General features: G+C 35.6%; 1 protein-coding gene across 15 annotated transcripts in view; it reads right to left on the bottom strand.

Annotated features, from left to right (window-relative positions):
* The window catches only part of FRYL (FRY like transcription coactivator), a 245,305-nt gene that overhangs the window by 124,325 nt on the left and 95,967 nt on the right, over positions 1 to 25,013 (bottom strand). For all 15 annotated transcript variants that reach the window (XM_023638124.2, XM_070262481.1, XM_070262480.1 and 12 more), the window contains 2 exons: positions 14,465 to 14,664; positions 422 to 475 (listed from right to left, as the gene is read on the bottom strand). In XM_023638124.2, the coding sequence (XP_023493892.1) occupies positions 422 to 475; positions 14,465 to 14,584 (174 nt within the window). In that variant the 5' untranslated portion in view covers positions 14,585 to 14,664. The remainder of the gene's footprint in view (positions 1 to 421; positions 476 to 14,464; positions 14,665 to 25,013) is intronic.

Here is a 25,013-nt window from a genome sequence, read left to right as displayed (position 1 = left end):
ATATAAAGGTTCTAATATCACAATCGGAAAAAATAAATGTTAAAAGGTAAAATACTATTATGTAAAAACTGGTACACAAGGAAAGATTGAGGGCTATAATTGGAAACATTCTGAGAAAATTTCAAATGGCACAGAAGAGAGATTAACAATGAAAAGTAAAACATTTTAAAATGCTAAATGAACAGAAATCAATAAAGTTCACAGCTCATCCTATGAACTATAAAGTTCACAGTTCATGCGAACTTTTTCACATGTTTTGTTAAAAAACAAACTACCAATTCTAGACTGATTCTAGTGTATAAAGATATGTAGGATCACTAAACAAAATAAAGACATTTCTTAATATTGGATATATTCAGACTAGACTGTTACAATGAACATTTTCCTTTCAGGAAAAAATATTCCCCCCAAATTGGCATACCTGGTCAAACTGAAGATCTTCACCCCTCTGAAGAGATCTAGATAATGGCTTCTCCTACAATTAAAAAAAAGTATATATACAAAATATTAGAAATCTTATATATGATACGCAGTTTAGATTTGTGAATTGGTTTTGTTTTTGTTTTCATTTGTAATTAGATTGTTTTAAAGAAAGGTAGGCCTCCCGCTTGCCCAGGGTCACAAAACTAGGATTCAAGCCTGAGTGTGGCTCCAGAGCCAGAGCTCTCTCCAGGATACCCTCCAAAAAGAGTGGCCATAAGTCCTATAACTGGGGCGGGGGGGGGGGGGGGGTGGGGATGAGAAAGTAACTACAGGAGGAGACAGAAAAGAGGTAGCGGGGTGACTCTTAGGTTTCCAGTTTGCACACATGGATGATGGATGGTGGTACTGCTCTCTGAAAGGGGGAATACAACGGGAAGACAAAGTTTAAACGGAAGGACATATTCTGGTGACATTGAGTTTAAAGTCCCTATAAGCCATACTAGAGAAGATGTTGACTAATAGGGGCTTGAAGAATACAGAAGAGCAGACTAGCCTGGAGAGAGAAATTTGGAAGCCATCACTATATAGAAAGTAACCAAGTTCATGAAACAAAGTCAACTACCTAGGAAGACATAGGTAAGACGAGGTCCTAGATTTAAATTTTGAGAAATTCTAACAGTTAATGTTTATGTACTCAGCCTCACAAAGATTATCAACATTCCCTAAATTCTATAAATTTAACATGACCTCCTGGTAAAAACAGAAATTTTTTAATCCAATAAGCTGATTAAATGTTCATATGGAGAAATAAATGATTCTTGATTATGCCAAGTCACTATATCAGTAAAGAAAATACAGAAATAGACACAAATACAGATGGGAAAATAACAAGGGCAGAAATTCAAATATTGTAGCAAAGATGGAAAACTTAATATATAGCATTGGGATAATTAGATTGTCTGCAGGAAATATTAAGTGACATCATTACCTCAATGAATCCTAAGTGTTTTTTAAAATTTTAAAACAAAATCATCAAAATCCTAGAAAAAAAATCCTAGAAGAAAGGTGGTAGGTTTTTCTTGAGTTCATAATAGTTTACATCATTGGGAAATTTCAGTTGTACATTATTTCTTGTCTGTCACCACATAGGTGCTCCCCTTCACCCCCTGTGCCCACCCCCTACTCTCCTTCCCCTGGTAACCACTGAAATGTTTTCTTTGTCCATGTGCTTGTTTATATTCCACATATGAGTGAATTCATCTGGTGTTTGCCTTTCTCAGTTTGGCTTATTTCGCTTAGCATAATTCTCACCAGGTCCATCCATGTTGTTGCAAATGGGATGATTTTGTCTTTTTTTATGGCTGAGTAGTATTCCATTGTATATATATACCACATCATCTTTATCCAATCATCGGTCAATGGGCATTTAGGTTGCTTCCATGTCTTGGCTATTGTGAATAGTGCTGCAATGAACATAGGGGTACATATGTTACTATGGATTGTTGATTTCAAGTTGTTTGGGTAGATACCCAGTAATGGGATAGCTGGGTCCTATGGTAGTTCTATTTTTAGTTTTTTGAAGAATCTCCATACTGTTTCCCATAGTGGCTGCACCAGTTTGCATTCCCACCAGTAGTGTATGAGGGTTCCCTTCTCTCCACACCCTCTCCAACATTTATTTTTAGTCTTAGAGATTATAGCCATTTTAACAGACATAAGGTGGTATCTTAGTGTAGTTTTGATTTGCATTTCCCTGATGATTAGCATGATCATCTTTTCATGTGTTTATTGGCCATCTGTATATCTTCTTTGGAAAAATGTTCACATCCTCTGCCCATTTTTTGATTAGATTGTTTCTTATTTTGTTGTTCAGTTGTGTGAGTTCCTTATATATTATGGACATTAACCCCTTATCAGACACATGATTTGCAAAAATTTTCTCCCCGTTGGTGGGCTGTCTTTTGGTTTTGATCCTAGTTTCTTTCGCCTTGCAGAAGCTCTTTAGTCTCTTTTTCTTTTGGTTCCCTTGTCTGAGAAAACATGGTATTCGAAAAGATCCTTTTATGTTTGATGTCAAAGAGTGTACTACCTATGTTATCTTCCAGGAGTTTTACAGTTTCAGGACTTATCCTAAGGTCTTTGATCCATTTTGAGTTTATTTTTGTGTAGGGTGTGAGATAATGGTCTACTTTCATTCTTTTGCACGTGGCTGTCCAGTTTTCCCAACACCACTTATTGAAGAAACTGTCTTTTCTCCATTGCACGTTCTTGGCACCTTTGTTGAAGATTAGCTGTCTGTATATGTGCGGTTATATTTCTGGTCTTTCAGTTCTCTTCCATTGATCTGTGTGCCTGTTTTTGTCCCAGTACCAGCTGTTTTGATCACTATGGCTTTGTAGTACATTTTGAAGTCAGGGATTGTGATGCCTCCGGCTTTGTTCTTCTTTCTCAGTATTGCTTTAGCAATTCGGGGTCTTTGGTTGCCCCATATGAATTTTAGGATTTTTTGCTCTATTTCTGTGAAGAATGTCCTTAGGATTGTGATTGGGATTGTACTAAATCTGTACATTGCTCTGGAAGGTATGGACATTTTAACTACGTTTATTCTTCCAATCCATGTACCTGGAATCTCTTTCCACCTCTTTATGTCCTTATCTATTTCTTTCAATAATGTCTTATAGTTTTCATTGTATAAGTCCTTCACCTCCTTTGTTAAATTTATTCCTAGGTACTTTATTCTTTTTGTTGCAATTGTAAATGGAATTGTATTCTTGAGTTCTCTTTCTGTAAGTTCATTATTAGAGAAGAGAAATGCAACTGATTTTTGTAAGTTGATTTTGTACCCTGCAACTTTATTGTAGTTGTTAATTATTTCTAATAGTTTTCCTATGGAGTCTTTAGGGTTTTCTATATATAAGATCATGTGATCTGCAAACAGCAAGAGTTTCACTTCTTCACTCCCTATTTGGATTCCTTTTATTCCTTTCTCTTGCCTTATTGCTCTGGCCAAAACCTCCAGTACTATGCTGAATAAGAGTGGTGATAGTAGGCATCCTTGTCTTGTTCTTGTTCTCAGGGGGATGGCGTTCAGTTTTTCCCCATTGAGTATGATGTTGGCTGTGGGTTTGTGTATATGGCCTTCATTAAGTTGAGGTAATTTCCTTCTATCCCCATTTTGTTAAGAGTTCTTATCATAAATGGCTGTTGGATCTTGTCAAATGTTTTCTCTGTATCTAATGAGATGTTCATGTGGGTTTTATTCCTCATTTTGTTAATGTGGTGCATCACACTGATTAATTTGCAGATGTTGAACCATCCCTGTGTCCCTGGAATACATCCCACTTGATCATGATGTATGATCTTTTTGATGTATTGCTGTAGGTAGTCTTTTTTTTTAACAATCTCAGACTTTTCTAAATATGATACAAAATGCAGAAACAAACAAAAATAGTAAATTCAACCACATATAAATAAAAAAGTATATGCATAGTAAAAAAAAAAGAATGAAGGTCAAATGACAAAATAGGAAAAATAGTTGTAATAGATATTATAAACAAAGGTCTAATTTCCTTAACATACAAAGAGTTCCTATAGATCATTAAGGGAAAAATTCAATAACCCAACAGAAAAAAATGTACAAAGAATCAACAGATAGTTCACAAAAAGGAAATGCTTATAGCTCCTAAATATCTGTTCATATACTTAACCTCACTCAGAAGAGAAATGCAATTTAAAAACACAAAGAAGTACTCCCTATCTATCAGATTTGCAAAGTTCAAAAAGTCTGCCAGCATGATGTTTTGGTGAGGTTACTTTCAAATGGTGAGAGTCCTCTCAAATAATGCCAATGAGAAAGTAAATAGATAACAACATCCTTCGAATACCATTTGGCAATATTTGTCAAAATTTTAAAACGTCCACATCCTTTGACCCAGCAAAAGTTCCACTCATAAGTATCTATCTTACACACATAATCACATCTGTAAAATGATTTTCATAAAATATTCACTACAGCTTCATCTGCAACAGCAAAGATTAGAAATAACTAAAGTCTACCTATATTATGATACATCCATAGAATAGAAAGAATACCGTGACGACTTTTAAACGAATCACATAGCTCTCTATATATTAACATGGAATAATCTCCTAGGTATAATGAGAGCGTGCTATACACACACACTCACATTTGCTATTAAATACATAGACTATCTCGTTAAAAAAAAGAGAGAAAGAAAGAAATGTGTTTGCAAGTGGGGAGAGAAATTGGACAATTAGGAAAAGGGGTTAGGAGTGGAAGGTTGTTCCTGTACAGATTTTTGTACCATTTGAACTTCCATGATACAACACAAGCCAAGGGAAAAGAATACTTCACAAAGAAAGAAACAGTGTATTGACAGTAAAATACAATACTTTCATGAGGTGACCTTTCAGTATGGTTGCTTCCTATTAATTTAAATGGTATCAAGAGAAGCTTCTGATTTAGTGTTGCATCTTGCTTCAGCACACAGCATTACTGGAATGCTTTTTTTTTTTAACTTTCCATCTGTTCTGTTAATTTGTTTACCTAAAAAACACATGAGTTCCTACTATGGGCAAGCAATATCTGTGACCTAAAGATGGTGCGGTGGGACTCACTGTGGAAAGCTTAGACTCTTTACCCTTCAACCACTGGGTCTGCAGGGCATAATGGATACTATGGCCTCTCCACCCTCTCTCATCTGCACATGAAATCATTCTTGCTTGTAAGAAGACATGCCCATGAAAGGGTCATTCTAGATCACTGTCTCAAGTTAGAATAGAAAGATCACCCTTGCTACATACAGAGGCCTCTATCAAAGGAGTGAAGGAATGGGTTATGATACTTTGTTGCCCTAGGTTGAGAGGAAGAGGGATTAAAGAAAACCCTGGACAGATAAAAGTTTTGATGGACACTGGACATTATGATGGTTAATTTTATGTGTTAACTTGACTGAGCCCAAATATTTGGTCAACATCATTCTGGATGTGTCTGTGAGGGTCTTTTTGGATGAGATTAACATTTGAATTGCTAGACTGAGTAAAGCACATTGCCCTCCCTAAAGTGAGTGGCCCTCATCTGATTAGCTGAAGGCCTGAAAAGAACAAAAAAGGCTCGCTATCTCTGGAGTAAGAAAGAACTCCCCTTGCCTGTCTGCAGTGAGCCGGGACATCAGTCCAGACCTGCCTTTCTTCCTATCTCAAACTGATGCATCGGCTCTTCCCGGGTCTGCTGGCTTTCAGACTGGAACCGACACCATCAGCTCCCCTGGGTCTCCAGCTCGCCCACTGCAGATCTCGGGACTTCCTAGCCTCTATGATCATGTGAGCCAATTCCTAAATTCTTTTTATATATACATACACACACTCCTTATCAGTTCTGCTTCTCTGGAGAATGCTGACTAATATAAACATCATTTCAGATTTAATTTCCTCTTTGATCCAAGGAAAGAATATGTCCCAGGGAAAAGAAATGTGTCCACATTTACAAAAGGTGGATAGAAGGACATTCACTGTAAACAGTAAAAACTGAAAGCAACATCAATGCACAACAGTGGATAATCTGAGTTAAAAAATAATGGTATATCAATAAATTAGAATATTGCAAAGCCAGTAAAATGACAGGAAGAACTAAATTTATAGATTAGGCAAACATCTTCAATGTATTAACTAAATTAATAATAGATATAATACTCTTATAAAAGGATAGAATGTATATATGGTGGTATACACATATAAGTAAATTTAAAGCTCTAGAAATATATATATATATACACCATACACTAATAATAAGAACCAGGAATATAGATTGTTTCGTGGTTGTACTATTACTAGCTTATTTTTATTTTCTGAGTTTTCTACAAAGAACATAGATTACTTCTTCACATTCTTAAACTTGAGGGTTGCTGTTGGGTTTCCAGTGCTTGGTGGTATCTAGCAAATCCATTTAATGATAGAACTAAGACAGTAAAATCAAGAGAATTATGGTTACAGAACAGAAGTGGGTTTTTTTTAATGCTTTTTTTGGTGAGGATGATTGGTCCCGAACTAACATCTGTTGCCAATCTTCCTCTTTTTTTTTCTCCCTCCCCAAAGCCCCAGTACATAGTTGTATGCCTTAGTTGTAAGTCATTCTAGTTCTTCTATGTGGGACGCTGCCAACAGCCTGGCTTGATGAGTGGTGCGTAGGTCTGTGCCCATGATCCGAACCTGCGAACCCTGGGCCACCAAACCGGAGCCCGCGAACTGAACCACTATGCCATCAGGCCAGCCCCTGTATATATGTTAATGTTTACATTTAGCTTTAAAGATCTCTTACCTATTCTCTCTGTAAAAGAAACATTTGTCTGAAATTCAGAAACTAAATCATTTTAGTTTCAGTTTACTTTTGTTCTGTTAATTCAAACAAAATTTACCATTATTAGTTTAATTTAAAATAACATATTTAGTGTTATCCCTTTTGTCAGTTTTTCTACCTACTTGCCTTGATGGCTACCCCAAATTTAGTTACGTAACTTGCTGAATATGAGCTGCCTGGGATTATGTTCAAATATATGATGACTGATTCTTCTGTTGAGATTTTTAGAATGATCTTCTAAACTTTCTACTATGCTTTTTGAAAGTTATTTTTTATTTTTCTTTTATTTATTTATTTATTTGAGGAAGATGAGCCCTGAGCTAACATCTGCCACCAATCCTCCTCTTTTTACTGAGGAAGACTGGCCCTGAGCTCACATCTGTGCCCATCTTCCTCTCCTTTACATGTGGGATGCCTACCATAGCAAAGTTTGACAAGTGGTGAGTAGGTTCACACCTGGGATCTGAACCGGCAAACCCCAGGCCACAGAAGTGGAGTGTGCAAACTTAACCACTGCACCACTGGGCTGACCCCCAGAAATGATTTTTGAATGCAAAAGGATACTCATGTCACCATTAGTACAACATGAAATAAGTGTATTGCATTAAATATAAATTACTAACGAGGAACTTTGTATTAACCTCTCAGTGTCATTATAGTGTGGCTGAGGATGCCCTAATCAAGGTCCAAGCAGATGTACTGTCTTTTGCTAAGAGATTTTGAAAAGATGAACCATTCAAAAATATGTTTATAGTACATGCAAGCCATTATCACAACAACAAAAAGGATACAAATTATTCTCTATATTCACATATATATGAATGCAAAGACTTATGTACAAGAATGTTTACTGTGGCATTTTTTTCCCAGAGTTGTCCCAAATTGAGGTAAGTCCCAAACTGCCTACCAACAAATAATGATAAAAAAAAAACTTTGTGGTAGTTTTATTGAAATAATATTAAATTGTTAGGAAGAAAGAGACAAATTGATATGGGCTGATATAGAACATCTCCAATCTATATCACTAAATAAAAATATCTAGGTACAGGAAAAAAAATTATATATATATATATATATACATACACACAGACATATATATAGATAAAACTTCCCATTTGTGCTTTTAAAAAGGTGGCAGGTGCTACAGAGATAGATAAATAACAGACACAAACAATGGTAGACTAAAAATTGTGGACAGAGATTATCTTGATTCAGAATGGAAGGAAGAGTCACTACTTTTATTACATAACCTTTAGAACTATTTCCACTTTTTATAATGTCATTATTTCATAATAATATAAAAAATTAATAATGACACTAAGGCTCACAATCTTTTATAGTCTAAATTGGTTATTTAACTAGGATATATGTATAGAGCACCAATAGCAACATGTAGCTTCCAGGGAAAGCCACAGAGTTTATTGAAAAGATTTTGATAGCATAACAATGATACTGAAATATTTCAATAATTTGCAATTAAAGATGGTAGGGTGAACGCACACGCTTAAAATCCCACTTAAAAAGCTTAAAACCAAAAGTTCAGAGAGAACGGGAGAAGAGGTAAAAAGCAGATGGAAGAGCATAACTATCTATCTCACCAAACAACAGCGAGTCCAAAGCAGGCAAGGGGAAAAGTCAAGACATCTGTTCATTCCTGCAGCTACTCATCCGTTCACCTGAACCATCTACTGAGTGTACAGTACAGTAGGAACAGCTCTCAGCTCTGGAGACACAGCCACGAACACAATGGAAAACAATCCCTGTCCTCACAGAGCTAAAAGTCTAATGAGAAAGCAAAGAAAATATATATTATCTTAGGTAGACTTTAGGATAGGACATTGGAATGGGGGTTGAGATTTTAGATAGAAGGACCACTGAGAAGATGACACTTGAGTCACAATGGGAGGGAAGTGAATGAGCTGGCCATGCAGAGTGAAGGAAAGATAATCCAGGTGACACTCAGAACTCCCAAAAGTCTCAGGATGGAGAACTTCAGCACTCTGAAAGTGTGGGTGAAGGTGAAGCTAAAAGTAAGAGGGCTGGGGCCAGCCTGGTGGTGTAGTGATTACGTCCGCATGCTCTGCTTTGGCGGCCCAGGGTTCATGGTTTTGGATCCCAGGCATGGACCTACACACTGCTCATCAAGCCATGCTGTGGCAGTGTCCCACATACAAAATAGAGGAAGACTGCCACAGATGTTAGCTCAGGGCCAATCCTCCTTAAACAGAAAGAGGAGGATTGGCAGCAGATGTTAGCTCAGGGCCAACCTTCCTCACCCAAAAAAAAAAAAAAAAAAAGTAAGAGGGCTGATTGAAGGATTGTTTAAGAAAGATTAGAAAGATTTAGACCCTCCCTCTTGTTCCCTTCACTCACTCTGCTTAGCAGGTTGACTGTCCCTCCACCTTACCCACGCAGGAATTGCCCTTTTTAGGAAGGGGCAAAAAAGATAAACACTGACTGAGGGATAGTACAGTTGAAGATAAAGTTATCATACTGAAGTCAGAGAGCTTAGTAAAAATTTATACACCAAATATCACAAAACCCAGTTATCTTCTGCCTCTAGAGACCCAGAATGCTAGCAGCCAAGCCTAAACCCTCCCATTTAGGGTACTGGGGGAAGCTTCTCTGGGGATTCTGACTAGCCCCCAGAAAGAGAGGCAACACTGATGGTTCAGCTGATTACACACTGAAGACCAAGTCAAAAAGGCCCCAGTCAGATGCTTAGTGCCTCAGTCATAAACTATAACATGTTACAATAAACATGTAAGGAGAAAGCAAAATTTTTGGAAGAAATAAGAGATCATATGGGGAGAAGACATTTTTAAATATATATATATATATATATTTACTATTCTCAAAAAATAGCAGAGTTGTAAAAATGCTGGTCTAAACCAAATACAGAAAGTCTAAACCAGCAGGTGATTGGTTAAAGCATTTTTTCCCATCTTCTTTTCTAGTCACTGGCCATCTAAAAGATTAACAGATAAGCTTGGATGTGCCTGGATCATCACCCAGGATTGATTCACCTCCTTTAAGGAAGAAAGAAACCTAAGGCATTGGATTGCATAGTTTGCAAGCTGCAATTTCAATCAATGACTGCCCATCATTCCTGAATCTTCCTTCTAAAATGAAAATGAATTGTGGCTAAAAATCAAGCTCAGCTACTCTTTGAACCTTTTGGCCTCCTTAACGTCCTTTCATTAAGGCTTCTAATATGAGAATAAAGACGCCGGTTCTCTCATTTTAGTGGTAGATTAAAATCTGTTTGCAAAAGCCATTCTCATGTGTGCTTCTAAGATTTTTTGGAACCTGCTGTCCAACTGAGCATAGGATGTGCCAGTCTCCTTGTATCTAACAATCCATGAATGCTATTTTCTTTCCAGTGACCCTGCAAGAGTTTCATTTGAAAACTCAAGAGAGTCCTCTTGGATGGTTGTTTATTACCTAAAAGGGTACAGAGTCAACTTTAAAATAAATGAAATCACAGTAAATGCATCTGAAGCTATAATAAAAGCATTATGACAGTATCAGATTAAATGTATTTTCATTATTTAATCTTGATGCTGGGTAGATAATACACAATCTACCCAGACTTGGATATAAGTCAAACAAAGGTGGCAGAGATCTGATGCAGATAAGAAGAAATTATGCTGGTATACAGGAATATAGGGGTAAAAAATCTAGAAAATATGGGGATTTTCTCAGCCAGTATTTGCCTTTGGCTGCTGCAGCCCACGACATTGGGGGTCTTCCTGGTGTGTGAGGAAGAGTAAGCAGGACTGACTCTTCTAGGTGTGGGGATGGGGGAGAAACATCTATTTTCTGATGGAATCCTCACCACTATTCATTAGTTTATGAATAATTTCATAAAACTATTCATGATAATTTTATCATCTCATCTTAGATTTACATAACAGATGTTTCTGAAATTAGCTACTAAATGAATGAATAAAATACAGTCAGCATCAGACTATTCTGAAAGAACTATTAGAAACCCTGGCTAGAACAATGACATTATGCTTTGTTAGAAGACCAAAGGACACATGCCACAGAATGGCCTTAGGGCTCAATTCAACTTAAAATACAAACCTTTACTAAGAACCTTCTACTAAGCACCTACCACCACGGGCAGTGCTGCAGAGAGAGGGGCAACAAGCAGCTCACATCAGAGGAAACAAACACGTAAGCAATCAACCATAATATGGCAATGTCAGAATCTAGGAGTACAAACAAATTATTATGGTACTACAAAGATTCATTTAGCTTGGAGGACGATCACTACGTTAGAGGGAACATATGGGAGGTTGGAAGGATGAGTAAAGGTTTAAAAAACAGGGGAGTTAAAAGCATTTTAGACCAAGAGAAAAACAAGAACAAACACATCAGGGCAAAAGAACACACAGAGGAAACATTAAGCGTCACAGCATCCAACAGGATGGGAGAACTGAGAGACAGTATACAAAGAGTAAGAAGACTGTGAAGAGGCTGGAAGGTCCCACCAAGAACTTGAATTTATTTCATAGCAATGAAAAGTGAGCGAGATTTTTAAAGAGGAATGGTGCTAATACTTGTTTTAGATATAGAAAAGTCTGGCGAGAGCAAGGAAAATGGAAAGGCGATAGATCACCTCTTGACTGGTTGGAAGGCCACTGCAGAACCTATGACAGTGACAGCGGCATCAGAAGAAAAAGGAAGGAGAAACACACAAAATCACCATTTTACTGACTCAGTCAAATGAGGGAATTTCACCTATATTATCTTTTAATATTCTAACTCTCAAGGCCTTTACATTTCAAAATTAAAATTCCTTTAAGAATATATAACATTCGAGAGCTGACAGGACCATACCACATGGTGCTGTTTATAAAATGTTTTATAAAATAGGTAATAAAGTGTTTTAAAAACGTGCTGTGCGAGTTGAAAACTGCTGAAGCTAGGTGATGGGCCTGGGGGGTTAATTATACTATAATCTGTACTTTTATCAAAGTTCGAAATTTTTCATAAACTTTTTTTTTCTTTTTTCAGGTTTATTGAGATATAACTGACAAACAAAATTGAAATATATTGAAAGTGTACAATGAGAGGGTTTGGTATATGTACACATTGTGAAACAATCCCACCACTGAGTTAATTAACACATCCATCACCTCACATATTAACCTTTTTTGGGGGTGAGAACACAAGTTCTACTCTCTTAGCAAATTTCAATTATACAATACAGTATTATCAACTATAGTCACCATGTTCCATAAATGTTTTTTAATGTGTATTTTTTAAAAAGTAGTTCCCTTTCTTACCGTTGCTGTTTAAGTAGGTTAGTGTAGCAATCTATCATGTAATTCACAGGCTATTGATGGAGAAAATTAACTTTTTATAGATTAAGTGCATCTATAATCAAATCTTATAATCATTAATTCATATCTATAAACTCTTGTAAACCTTATTTCTAAAACAGAACTTTGTATTATATGTGTGCTATAAAATATATATACACTGGTATAAAAATAATCATTACTTTGTTATGTGGAAAGCAATCATGGAATGATTTAAATTGAATAGAGTGAGCTACACAGTTTTGAAATATACATGTTGGCTAATTATCTTTTACATACTATTATTTTTCAAACTTCAAATACATTATTTCATAGATGCTTTTCTCAGAGTAGTTTCCTTTCTCTACTTAATGATCAGGAAGAAACTCACTCACATGCAGGCACATCCTCACTCACATACTTTCACAATCTTAGCAATCTTAGTTAAGCCCTACTTCACTAAGAAAAGTAAGAACACATAACGATACCTTCTTCAACTTCCCTCCTTTCTTAGGTCATCAGCTATTCTCTCTTTTGTTCCTTTCCTCCCTTCCTTCTGAGGAAGTATAGCAGATTGAGTAAGCCAACAGGTTCTGAAGCCATTATTGTGCCTAACTCCTCACTCTGCCACTTACTGGCTTTGAGCTTCAGATAAGTAACAAACCCTCTGAGTCTCAAATTGGCGGTGAATACCTATCTCTAATGCAGCTGTGTAAGGAATAAATGAATTTCAGCTGTCACGTTCTCCACCTCCATCTTCTTTATGATCATCTCACTTCTAACCTACAAATGATCTTGGTACATCACATATCCACTCCCTTCAAATCCAAAGACTTACTTCCTAAAGTTCTATCATCCTGCTAAAACCGTTCTCAGGTTAATTTCCAAATCCAATAAAATTTTCTCAGTGTTCATTGTAGTGCCTGTCTATATTATTTGACAATAATAATGCTATTCTATACTCTCTTTCCTTTGATATCATCATCTGTTCTTTTGGCTTTGATTATCACCCTCATGTAGAAGATGCCAAAATCTCTATTTCTGGTCACCATCTCTTGTGAGTTCCCCAAAAGAATTTCCAGCTATCAAATAATTCCATGTGGTTTAGATCACCAGTATCTCAAGCTTAACAAACGAAAGAAAAATCACCCTATTTACTTTTCCTACTGCAACAATATTCCTGTGTTCTTTACCTAGGTATATAGATTACCATCTTTTTGAACACTTCAAAGAACCCCTAACTCTTCACTTTCACTCAAAACACCTACTTGTATTTATTTGTCAAGATCCACTGATTCTACTTTTGTTATTTGTCTCACTTTCTTCTGCCACCATCTTCATGGTTAATGCCCTAGTTGAAGACCCTTGCATTCCAGCTTGAATCCTATACAATAGCTAAAAAGTCTCTACCTTTAATCTCTTCTCCCTCTTATTGTGCAACAACTGTATCTACAACAGCCTTCACAATTCTTCAGAATCTGACTCAAACATTTGTCTTCAGTCTTCCTCTTCCTCCCTCGTCACTAGAAGCTCAAATCACATAGAGCCCCTCTTATTCTTTAATATGTTTCATGTACTATACATACATTTAAAAATAAGTTTACTTGTTTATTACAAGTTTGGCTACTGCCATATCATCAACTTGCAGAATGTTCTAGATTTTCCTTTTTTTCTCTTATGTTTTATCTGTCTCCACAATTCCCATTGGTGAAATCCATTTTTGTTCTTTGGTGACCTGCAGTAACTTATCAAAGTAGATTCCAAAGTCATTACAGCTTTCTAAGTCACTACTTTACTACTAATCTAGCCCTTAATTTTTTATGATTTTACTTTTTTAGAGCAGTTTTAGCAAAAGTGAGCTAAAGGGACAGATTTTCCCAAATACCCCCTCACCCTACACATGCATAGCCTCCCTCATTATCAACATCCCCCACCAGAGTGTTGCATTGCTACAGGTGATGAACCTACAAGTGACACATCTTAATCATCCACAGTCCAGAGTTTACGTTAGGGTTCACTCTTGGTGTTGTACATTCTATGGGTTTGGACAAATGTATAATGACATGTATCCATCACTATAGTATCATACAGAGTATTTTCACTGCCCTAAAAATCCTCTGTGCTCCGTCTATTCATCCCTCCACCCCCAACCAACTCCTGATCTTTTTACCGTCTCTATAGTTTTGCCTTTTCCAGAATGTCATATAGTTGGAATTATCAGTATGTAGCCTCTTTAGACTTGCTTCCTTCAATATTTTTTTCAAGTATATTATTTCCTTGGGAAAATTTGTATTACAATGGTTAATACAAAAGTCAAGAAAATATTTCAGATTTATAAGTCAGCTCTACTCACCAAGGGTTCAGCCATTACAACTTCAATTTTCTTTTCAGCTTGAACAGCAAATTCTGCGAAGAGGCTCTTGATGACATATTCACCAGGCTTGACATCTGGGTCAATTGTAATGCTTGACATGATGAAATTCTTTTTTCCCAAAGTGGAATGAAAGTTGGAAGAAGTGCAGTATTTATTCACTTTGCTGACTGGTGCTGAAGCTGAAAATAAAAGAAACAAAAGAACTCTACTTTAATAATCAACTCAATGAGGCCTACCATAACCATCCTCTTTAATATGCATCCTGTCCCTAAACCCCATCCAGATCTCCCAATCTGTATGACCGTACTCTCCGTCTATTACACTTGCTGCCTTCCAACATACTGCTCAAAGTAACTATAATTTAGTTATGTATTTTGTTTATTATATACTGTTTTTCTATCCTAGTAATGTGCATTCCATAAGAACAGGGATTCTCTTTTGTCTTTTTTGTTCATTGATGAATCCCAAGTACCTAGAACAATGTCTGCATATACTAGTTATATGATAAATACATATTGAATGAGTGAACTCTAAACAAAGTCATGTGCAATGAAGGAAACAAAACATGTGAATAAACGAAACAGGGATTGGTTAGGGGACTGAAATACTACTTTAGAAAGCATGCTCAGGAAAGGTCCCACTGAAGAAGCCACATTTGAACTCAGATCTAGATGATGAAAAAGAGACAGCAAGGCAAAGCACCAAGAACAGAAAGCACCAGTGTGGCTGGAGCTCAAGAGAGCAAGCAGGGGTGGAGGGAAATGTGAGATGAGGTCAGAATCATTAGTCAGGGATCAAAGTTTTAGAACTTTGTAGGGAAATTAGATTTAACTCTAAAGGCAATTAACATTCAGTCGGAAGTATTAACTTGGAGAGGGATAGGATCTGGCTTCTCCTTAAAAGATCTCTCTGGCTCCCCTGGAGAATGGATTGGAAGAGGGCAAATGAAGAATCAGGAAAGCCATTACAGAAATCCAAGTGAGATGATCAGAGCCTGGGCTAAGACGATGGCAATGGCACAGGAGGAAAGGAAAAGGATTTGAGATTTATCACGTCAGTGGGTTGGATATCAAAGAGAAGGAAAGGAATTAATGATGACTCACAGATTTTTATTTGAATCGCTCAAAGGATAGTGGTGCCCTTTACTCAGATAGGGATGTCATGGTGCTTGGCAAACACTATGTTGCACCAGATGTGGCATAAAGAGAGCACACACCACTGCATGCTGTTGATCTTCACCTGCTCTGTTCTGTTGACTGCCTGGGCAGCCTACCTGGCTTTCTATCGAGTTTATCCAGTCACCATGATCTTCCAGCCTGCTGCATAATTCAGACCCTTCCATTCTCTAACTTCAGCTTATGTCATCCCTTTGGCCTAGAATACCCATGGAGAATCTGCAAGATGGTACTCCTCTACCTCAACTTGATCTCCAGATATTGTCCTTTCATATGCTGTCTTATAAGTAATCCCCTCCTTGAAAAGGGAAGCAGAACTCAATTCTCAAACACTGAATTTCTGTCTATATGTATGTGTATGTATCACTATAGGTCATATCCTACATGTATACACTCCAAACTCATAAGGAATTGTTTGTCAACTATAAAAATCCACTCTACCAAACACAGTATGTCAAGACATATACATTTATAAAAATAACCTAAAGAATATTACAAATTGTTAATATTGTACCTAAAATAAATACCTTTGTATTAAATTAAAATACAATATGTATTGTATTCTAGAACTAAAATTATATAATAAGAACAAATCAAAACAAAAATTCACAGTCCTTTGAACACAGTGCACACTATTTATTTTAAACAATGACTTGTTTGTTTACTGATTCATGATCCAACACTGTGTATTATAAAGCAGAGAATCTGTTAACAAATGGCATGGTGGAAAAAGGAGATCTTAAATTTTAAAAAATTATTTTGGATCATTACGATACTCTATATTTCATACCCATATTATGTTGGATAACTTTAGAGAATTATAAAATAGTGAAAAAGATACTCAGTTTCCAGAATTTTAATTTAGATTTTAAAAATAAAAATGAGAATAAGACATTTTCAACATTCTGACTTACGGTACTAGATACAAAACATACATTGTCCACTAGTTAAGATTTGCAAGCCTTAATTAAGATTCATAAGATCATAAGAGAGTTACAAAGTTTCTTTGGCTTTAACTTTACAATAAATGTAACTACAAGAAACCTTATAATAGACCTAGGTACTAAATTCTAGACTATGACAAGGTACAAACTTCTTAAATGACATTTTAGTCTTTGAATAGTCTCTTCACAAAGAAAAACAAAGCTTTATTTAGTTAAAATGATTTCTCAAATAACTTGCCTTTACTTTCTTCTACTTCCTAAAAAGCATAAACATAAATATTCCTAGGTATAATAAGTGCATATTTTAAGAAATTTGCCAATAAAGCCAAAAGTTTTAGGAAAATCATTATTTATCTTCCAAACATCTGGATTGTCTTCCAAAATAAAAATATTTCAAGTTTAAAAAAATCCAATTTTTATGAAAAGCAAATGTTTTTGATCAAATAAAATAATCTACTGCAACTGTCTTTCTTAATAAGTGTTTAATAAATGCTTGTTGAATTTATTAATACTAAAAAGCAACACTGAACAGATCCAATGATTGAAATTTCAGGTCACAAAACCACCTAATGTTGGTAACATGGGATTAGTAAAATAAATTATTTTTATAATCTAAAAAATAGAATACTATAAAAGACAGCTGAAACAACATATAGAATTAAGTGAAAAGAGATCATAAGACAGTATGTATATAAAACCAAAATAAAATTAAAAGGCAGGAAAAAATATCTTCAGCCTGGAATAAACATAGAGTTCATCGCTTTTATCTCCATGCACAAAACTCTAATGACATCAATTAGAAAAAGACCCAGGCCCCCAAACTGAAAACTGGATAAAAGCCATGAACAGACAAGTTACAAAGAATAAAACAGAAGAGGCCAATAAACATGAAAATAACATTTAACCTCACTAATATTTTAAAAGCAAGTAAAAATTAGGCAACACTGTTCACCTATTAAATGGTTCCCCCCTCAATCTTGTATTTCGCCATAATGTTCAACCTTGGTGAAGGTATGTGAATTTTTCTCATATTATGCTAAAGTTAAGAAAAAGGAATGATCAGTCCAAGCAGGGTGAGAAGGCTAGTTTCCACATAACTAGATTAACTTGACGTCACTTGACTGCTTGAGTTAAATATTTTATAACGTTAAAGAGTAATATTTCCTTACATGCTATTATAAAATTCTGAAAAATTTATGCAAGCTTATGAGAGAATAAAGACATAATACATATTTTAGAGTGTAATTCTGAAGAACACTGACAACACTCTGAACGTTCTTAAGAACATTCAGCCATTGAATTACAAATTGTAAAAACCCAATGTCATATTATATATCCTTGGAATATAAATCTACTAAACTCTAACTGAATAATTAAAATACAGGAATTAAAAGCTAGCACATCTAGGCTTTCTCTTAAAGTACGAATAAAAGTAAATATGGTATTTTTAGATGGTTTACTCTATATATAGCATTGTATTTAGCATATTTAATGAAACAATTATTATCTTGTTCACGCTCACAGGACTCCTATACCCTGAGAAATTTAAATTCAGTCAAGGAGAAGAGACAAGTAAGAAGAGACATAAAACCCCTAAAGTGATGCATGTTTGGTTTCATTACTTTCCAGCAGCAGTTCGCAGCCTCTCTTTTCTGCCTCTACTATTATCTTATGTGCTACACTCTAAATAGTGACATTCCTCAAAATACACAATGATTCTCAATAATTCGGGTGCTTTAGACAGGGATGGGTAGGGACAGGTATATATACTTTAAAGACACCCCACTGCAGTGTGGGAAAGCTGTCTGAAGCCTCTCATCCCCCAGGACAGGTCTTTAGGGAGAAAAATTAGTACTTTATAGCCACAAACTTATATATATATATATATATACATGCATATTACATGCATATATTTATGCACAGATTTATATAACGCAGACGTGTAACAAAGTACCATACGCTTGCTCACTAGTATAATAATTATTACTTATACTGGCTAACAGTAAGATTTTGATGACCACCTAAGAAAGAAAAGGTGTAAGGCAAATGACCTTGGAACAAGAACAGAAGTCAAAAATGCCTCTGAATTAAAAAAGCAAAAGCAAAATTCTTAGTTTAAAAAAGAAGCCTATGCCAGCAAGTTACTTTGTGGATATCAACAAACTGATTCTAAAGTTTATATGGAAAGGCAAAAGACCCAGAACAGCCAACACCATATTGAAGGAGATGAACAAAGTTGGATGACCGACACTCCCTTACTATAAAGCTACTGTAATCAAGACAGTGTGGTATTGGTGAAAGAATAACAGATCAATGGGACAGAATAGAGAGCCCAGAAATAGACCCCCATAAATACAGTCAACTGATCTTTGACAAAGGAGCAAGAGCAATACAATGAAACAAAGATAGTCTTTTCAACAAATGGTGCTGGAAAAACTGGACATCCACAGGCCAAAAAAAAAAAAAAAAAAGGATCCAGACACAGACCCTACAACTTTCACAAAAATTAACTCAAAAAGAATCATAGATCTAAATATAAAACACAAAACTATAAAGCTCCCAGAATATAAGTTAGGAGATAATCTAGGAGTTCTTGGGTTTAGTGATGACTTTTTGGATACAACACCAAAGCACAACCCATGAAAGAAAAATTGATAAATTGAACTTCATTAAAATTAATAACTTCAGCTCTGCAAAAGACACCTTTAAGAAAATGAAAAGAGAAGATACAGATTGGGAGAAAAACCTTTGCAAAACACATATCTGATAAAGGACTGGTATCCAAAATACATAAAGAATTCTTAAAACTCAACAATAGGAAGACAAACAATCCAATTAAAAAACAGGCAAAAGATCTGAATTGGACCCTCACCAAAAAAGACATACAGATAATAAATAAGCATATGAAAAGATACTCCATATCATATGTCTTCAGGGAATTGCAAATTAAAACAACAATGAGGGGCCGGCCCAGTGGCACAGCGGTTAAGTGTGCACGTTCTGCTTCAGCGGCCCTGGGGTTCACCGGTTCGGATCCCAGGTGCGGACATGGCACCGCTTGGCAAGCCATGCTGTGGTGGACATCCCACATATAAAGTAGAGGAGGATGGGCACAGATGTTAGCTCAGGGCCAGTCTTCCTCAGAAAAAAAAAAAAAAAGAGGAAGATTGGCAGATGTTAGCTCAGGGCTAATCTTCCCCGAAACAAAACAAAACAAAACAATGAGATAACACTGTAATACACTTATTACAATAGGTAAAACCCAGAACACTGACAACACCAAATGCTGGAGAAGATATGGAACAACAGAACCTTGCATTCATCCCTGGAATGCAGAATGGTACAGCCACTTTGGAAGACAGTTTGAAAGTTTCTTACAAAACCAAACATATTCTTATCATATGATTCAGCATTGGACTCCTTGGCATTTAACCAAAGGAGTTGAAAACATGTCCACACAAAAACCTGAACATAGATGTTAATAGCAGCTTTATTCATAATTGCCAAAACTTGGATCCAATCAAGATGTCCTTCAATAGGTGAGTGGATAAATAAACTGTGGTATATCCAGACAGTGGAATATTACTCAGCAATAAAAAAGAAATGAATTATCACGCCATTAAAAGAAGTGGCAGAAACTTAAATGCATATTACTGAGTGAAAGAAGAACTATGAAAAGGTTGCATACTATAGGATTCCAATTATATGACATTATGGAAAAATAAAACTATGGATCAGTGGTTGCCAGGAGTTCAGGTTGGGGAGAGAAAGAAAGGGAAGGATGAAAAGGGGAGCAAAGGAAATTTTAAGGCCATAAACTATTATGTATGGTCCTGAAATGATGGACACATGTCACTATATTTGTCAAAATCCATGGAATGTACAACATAAGGGGTGAATACTAACATAAATTATGGACTTTGGGTGACTAGGATGTGTCAACGCAGGTTCATCAATTATAACAAATGTACCACACTAAGGTAAAATGTTAAAATAGGAGAAACTGGGGGCAGGCAAGGCCACTCTCTACTCTCTGCTCAAATTTTTTTGAAAACTTGCAACGGCTCTAAAAAATAAGGTCTTTTAATTTTAAAAACACAAAAAGAAAAGAAAGAGAGAAAAGCCTATTTTAGCCCTGTCAGCCAGCACCAAAGATGCCTGGGAAGAGTGAAAATAAACAACAGCTCACGCTCAAGCATAAAACAATAACATCCTTGGATCACTCAGAGAAAGGAAACGGTTTATAAGTCCATTACAGATAAAAAGTCAAAAATAAAATCAGATTATATGGTAGATACATTGAAAGCACAAAGAAAGAACAAAATCAGGATTAGGGAATAATAGCAAATTTCCACTTCTGGGAGGCCAGGTGGATTGGTGTACCTTTCAACCAACAAGCCAGAGGAAGACTGGACATTTGAAACCAACCATAGCTGACGAGGAAAAAAGAAAACATAAGGAATGTGCATGTTGTGGGTGTTGAGAGATACAATACGAAAGCACCATTTGATGACTCAGTGCACAAACAGTTTGCTATAAGGCAAGATATGCCTCAAAATTCCTTCATGAATGAAGGACATTCACACCAGACACTGTTTATTTCGGATGAAAATGAAACACTAATACTTTATTAAAGCATTTTGCATATTATCTCATTTTATCCTAACAAACCTATTCTTATTTGAAGTGAGATGCTGGCATGTGGCTCTTTCAAAAAAAGAAAAGTCCTGATTTGTGGCATTTGCCAATTTCCATTGTGAAAAGTCGCTCATCGCTCATCGTGACTGATTTCAAGCCACCAATGGTTTTAACAACTAGCTGGTAAAATTCCTGCCAGGAACTAGACCCAAAACTCCACTTCCAGTTATCATCCAGTGATAATGAGGAAATTGACTCCTAATTAAAGTCCCTTGTCACATGAGAGGGGAATGTGAACTCAGGTCCTGAGTCTCTAAGAACTTTCAGATCAGAGGCTTTATTTCCTTCAGAATCGCCAGATTTTGATATATCCTGTTTTCTCCTTTAAAGGTCTAGATTACTAACACACTATTTGCTTAGAATAACTATTTCCCAAATCAAATACTTTGGTTTCATCTTCAAATTCATTTACATAAAATGGGCTTAAAAAGAAAAGGCTTCCCCACTTTGATTAGATTTATATTTACCAATATTGTACCTCTTTTTTAGTTCATTTTATTTATTCCATTTAAATCTGTCATCCAACTGGAATTTATTTGGGTGGTATGCAATAAAGATGTTATTTTATTTTTCTTCCCAATATTTAATCAATTCTTCTCAGTTCCTTTACTGAAATTCTGTCACTGATTTTATTCACCATCATAAACTGAATCCATACTCAAATATGCTTTCTGGGCTTTCTATTCTGCTCATTAACACTCTGTTTTGTGTCAGTAGCATACTTTTTTTCTCAATTTAAAAAAAATTTTTTCTTTTTGAGGAAGATTAGCCCTGAGTTAACATCTGTCACCAATCCTCCTCTTTTTGCTGAGGAAGACTGGCCCTGAGCTAACATCCGTGCCCATCTTCCTCTACTTTATACATGGGATGCCTGCCACAGCATGGCTTGACAAGCGGTGCTAGGTCCATACACGGGATCCGCACTGGCGAGCCCCGGGCCACCAAAACAGAACATATGCGAACTTAACCACTGCACCACTGGGCCAGCCCCCTCATACTTTTAATTATTGTAGCTTTACAATAGGTTTTATTGTCTGTTGGCACAAATACCCCTTTTTAGTCATCATCTTCAGTACTTTCTCAGCTAATGCCACTCACTTATACGTCTAAGCTTATGCATAGCTTCACAAATTAATTATAAGAAAACTGATGTCTTAATCAAGACTTCTTGTCTAAAACCTGGCATATCCTTATTAATGTGTCTTCTTTAGCATACTCAAAGAAAAATGGACATTTTCCTTCATAGGAGATCTATCTAATTCTCATTCATTCTATTCCTAACTACTTTTTAAGTTTCTATTCTGTGTGAATGAAATCATTTTCCCCCACTATTCAGTGCAACTTTTTTTACTTTTGGTTGAATTTCAATGGACAGAAAAACTAAGACTTTCTCTTGTTCTTTGGACAGCTGTTCTTAAAATGTTTATTTATCCAAGTCTAAACTGTTCCTATTAAAAACAATTTCTAAACATAGAAGTCCTATGACATTTTTGGCACATCTCCAATGTTTTTTACTTGAAATCTACTACAGAAATATCACTTATTATAAAACTCAAGAAAAATGACCTATCATCTAAACAATCCATTATTCACTCAGCTAGAGTCTCACTGAGGTTAATATTTTCTTGTACTCTTGAACCTTCAGAAGCTTAACTAAGAAACTCTTCTAAAAATCTAGAAATAATGTGGTACTTTTTAAAACATGCATGAACTTAGGAGTCAGAAGACAAGGGCCCTAGACTTGACTTGGCTACTTAGTGTGATTATAATCTTGGTCACATTATTTAATCTCCCTAAGCTTTTGATAGAAAATGAACAAGTTGAGTTATAACTCAACCATGGATCTGTATCAGAAGCAACAAGAAAGATGTTTTCACTTTTGTTCTCTGCTCCTCTGCCAATAAAAATATTTGCTGCCCATTAAAAACCACCTACTGTGGCAAACCTTCCTCCTCTAGCCAAACGTGAGCCTGGGACCAGCACAGGAAAGCCCTGAAGTGAACATCTGAACAAGAGAATCCTACAGAACTTCATCCAGGAGGCATGCCTAGACTCAGGGCCTGGGACAGGGAAATAACTGCATATGGATATGTAGCCATCTTCTTTGACCTCAAAGAAGTTGAGTAAAATCTAAATAGGTGGGCTGAGTCCTCTCTGCTTCAGGCTGAGATGATGTAAGAAGACAAAGAGCAAAGGGGCTTCCTCCTAACATCCTAACTGGTCGTTAAAAGAGGCTCACAGAGGCTGAGACTGCTTTCCCTTCCAGCACTCTTGTGGTTACACTTGAAAATACTCTAGCTGTTTGGCCCACACTCAATTAGCAGACAAGGAAATACAACTGCACATCTGCTGGTATCCAGCAGCCAGAGACAAAGAAAATAAAATATTTACCAAATACCAGCAGCGAATACCATTACAGATTTCAAAACACCGAACCTATTTCAATGGAAACAGAAACTAAACAAAGATACTGATTCTTGCCTTATTATTCAGCACCATCCTGGAGGTTATGGGATAATATAAGTAAATGTGATAGAAGAAAATGAAATCATTGTTATAAATATTAAAAAAAAAGACATGAAACTTTCTATATTAACTAGCAATAACTACCTAGCAATGAAAACGGATAAAAATCTATTTACAAATATAAAATAGGTGAGGATAAATTTAATAACAAAAGTATAGGACTTACATGGACGAAATTACAAGAACTTCTTAAAGGTCATAAAAAAAGATCTGAGCAAATGGAAAGATATATTTGTAGATGGAAGCGCTGTTATAATGTCAATTCTCACAAATTATTTTATTAATTAGTACAATTCCAATTAAGATTTCAATACTATTTTGTTCAGGTTGTATTGGCTAAAATCATCTTAAAGTATACTTGGAGGAAAAGCTAAAAAAAAATCATTTTAAAAAAATACAAAGAATATTTTCTAAATCAGAAGATAATACAACTATAATCAAAACAGATTATAACTATAATCAAAACATCATATCAAAACATATGACTATATCATAACATAATATAAGTAATCAACTCAGTGAACTTAAATGTAGATAAATCAGATTAATGTAAAAGATTAAAGAATCCCGCAAAAGTCCCAGAATAAGAATTCAACAGAGGCAAAATCCAAGGGAGGAGGATGATTTATTTAGTAATAATATTAAAATATCTGGCTATTCATCTGGGGAAAAATAAGTAAAATATATTCAGAAACTAATCTCCAGATGGACACGAAGTTAAGAGTTAATTTTCAAAAGTCTGAGAAAAAAAATTCAGAGTCAACATGTATAATCCAGGGGAAAAGAGACCTCAGCCAAGACATAAAGCTCAAAATTATGAAAAAGATGAATGCATTCAACCGAATAAAAATTTAAACTATTTATAAGGCAGATGATATCATAAACAAGAAAGGACAAAGCTTGAAAAAAATATAATTCAGATGACAGAAAATATAAAACATTCAAAGAGCTCTTACAAAATAAGAAGAAAAAGACAACACAATAGAGAAAAATTGGCACATTATAATTAGGCAATTCACATAAGAACCAATCTGAAAAGACAACAAACAAAAAAAATACTCAAACTTTGTAGTGCCCAAAAAATGCACATTAAACTAGCAATGAGCTTTCATTTTATACACATCAGACTGGCAAATATTAAAAAAGAATAATTAGATCTACTGCTGGCAAGGTAAAGGGAAAGTG

Source organism: Equus caballus, chromosome 3, assembly GCF_041296265.1.
Source record: "Equus caballus isolate H_3958 breed thoroughbred chromosome 3, TB-T2T, whole genome shotgun sequence".
NCBI lineage: Eukaryota > Metazoa > Chordata > Mammalia > Perissodactyla > Equidae > Equus > Equus caballus.
This window is presented reverse-complemented; position numbering and strand designations above follow the sequence as displayed.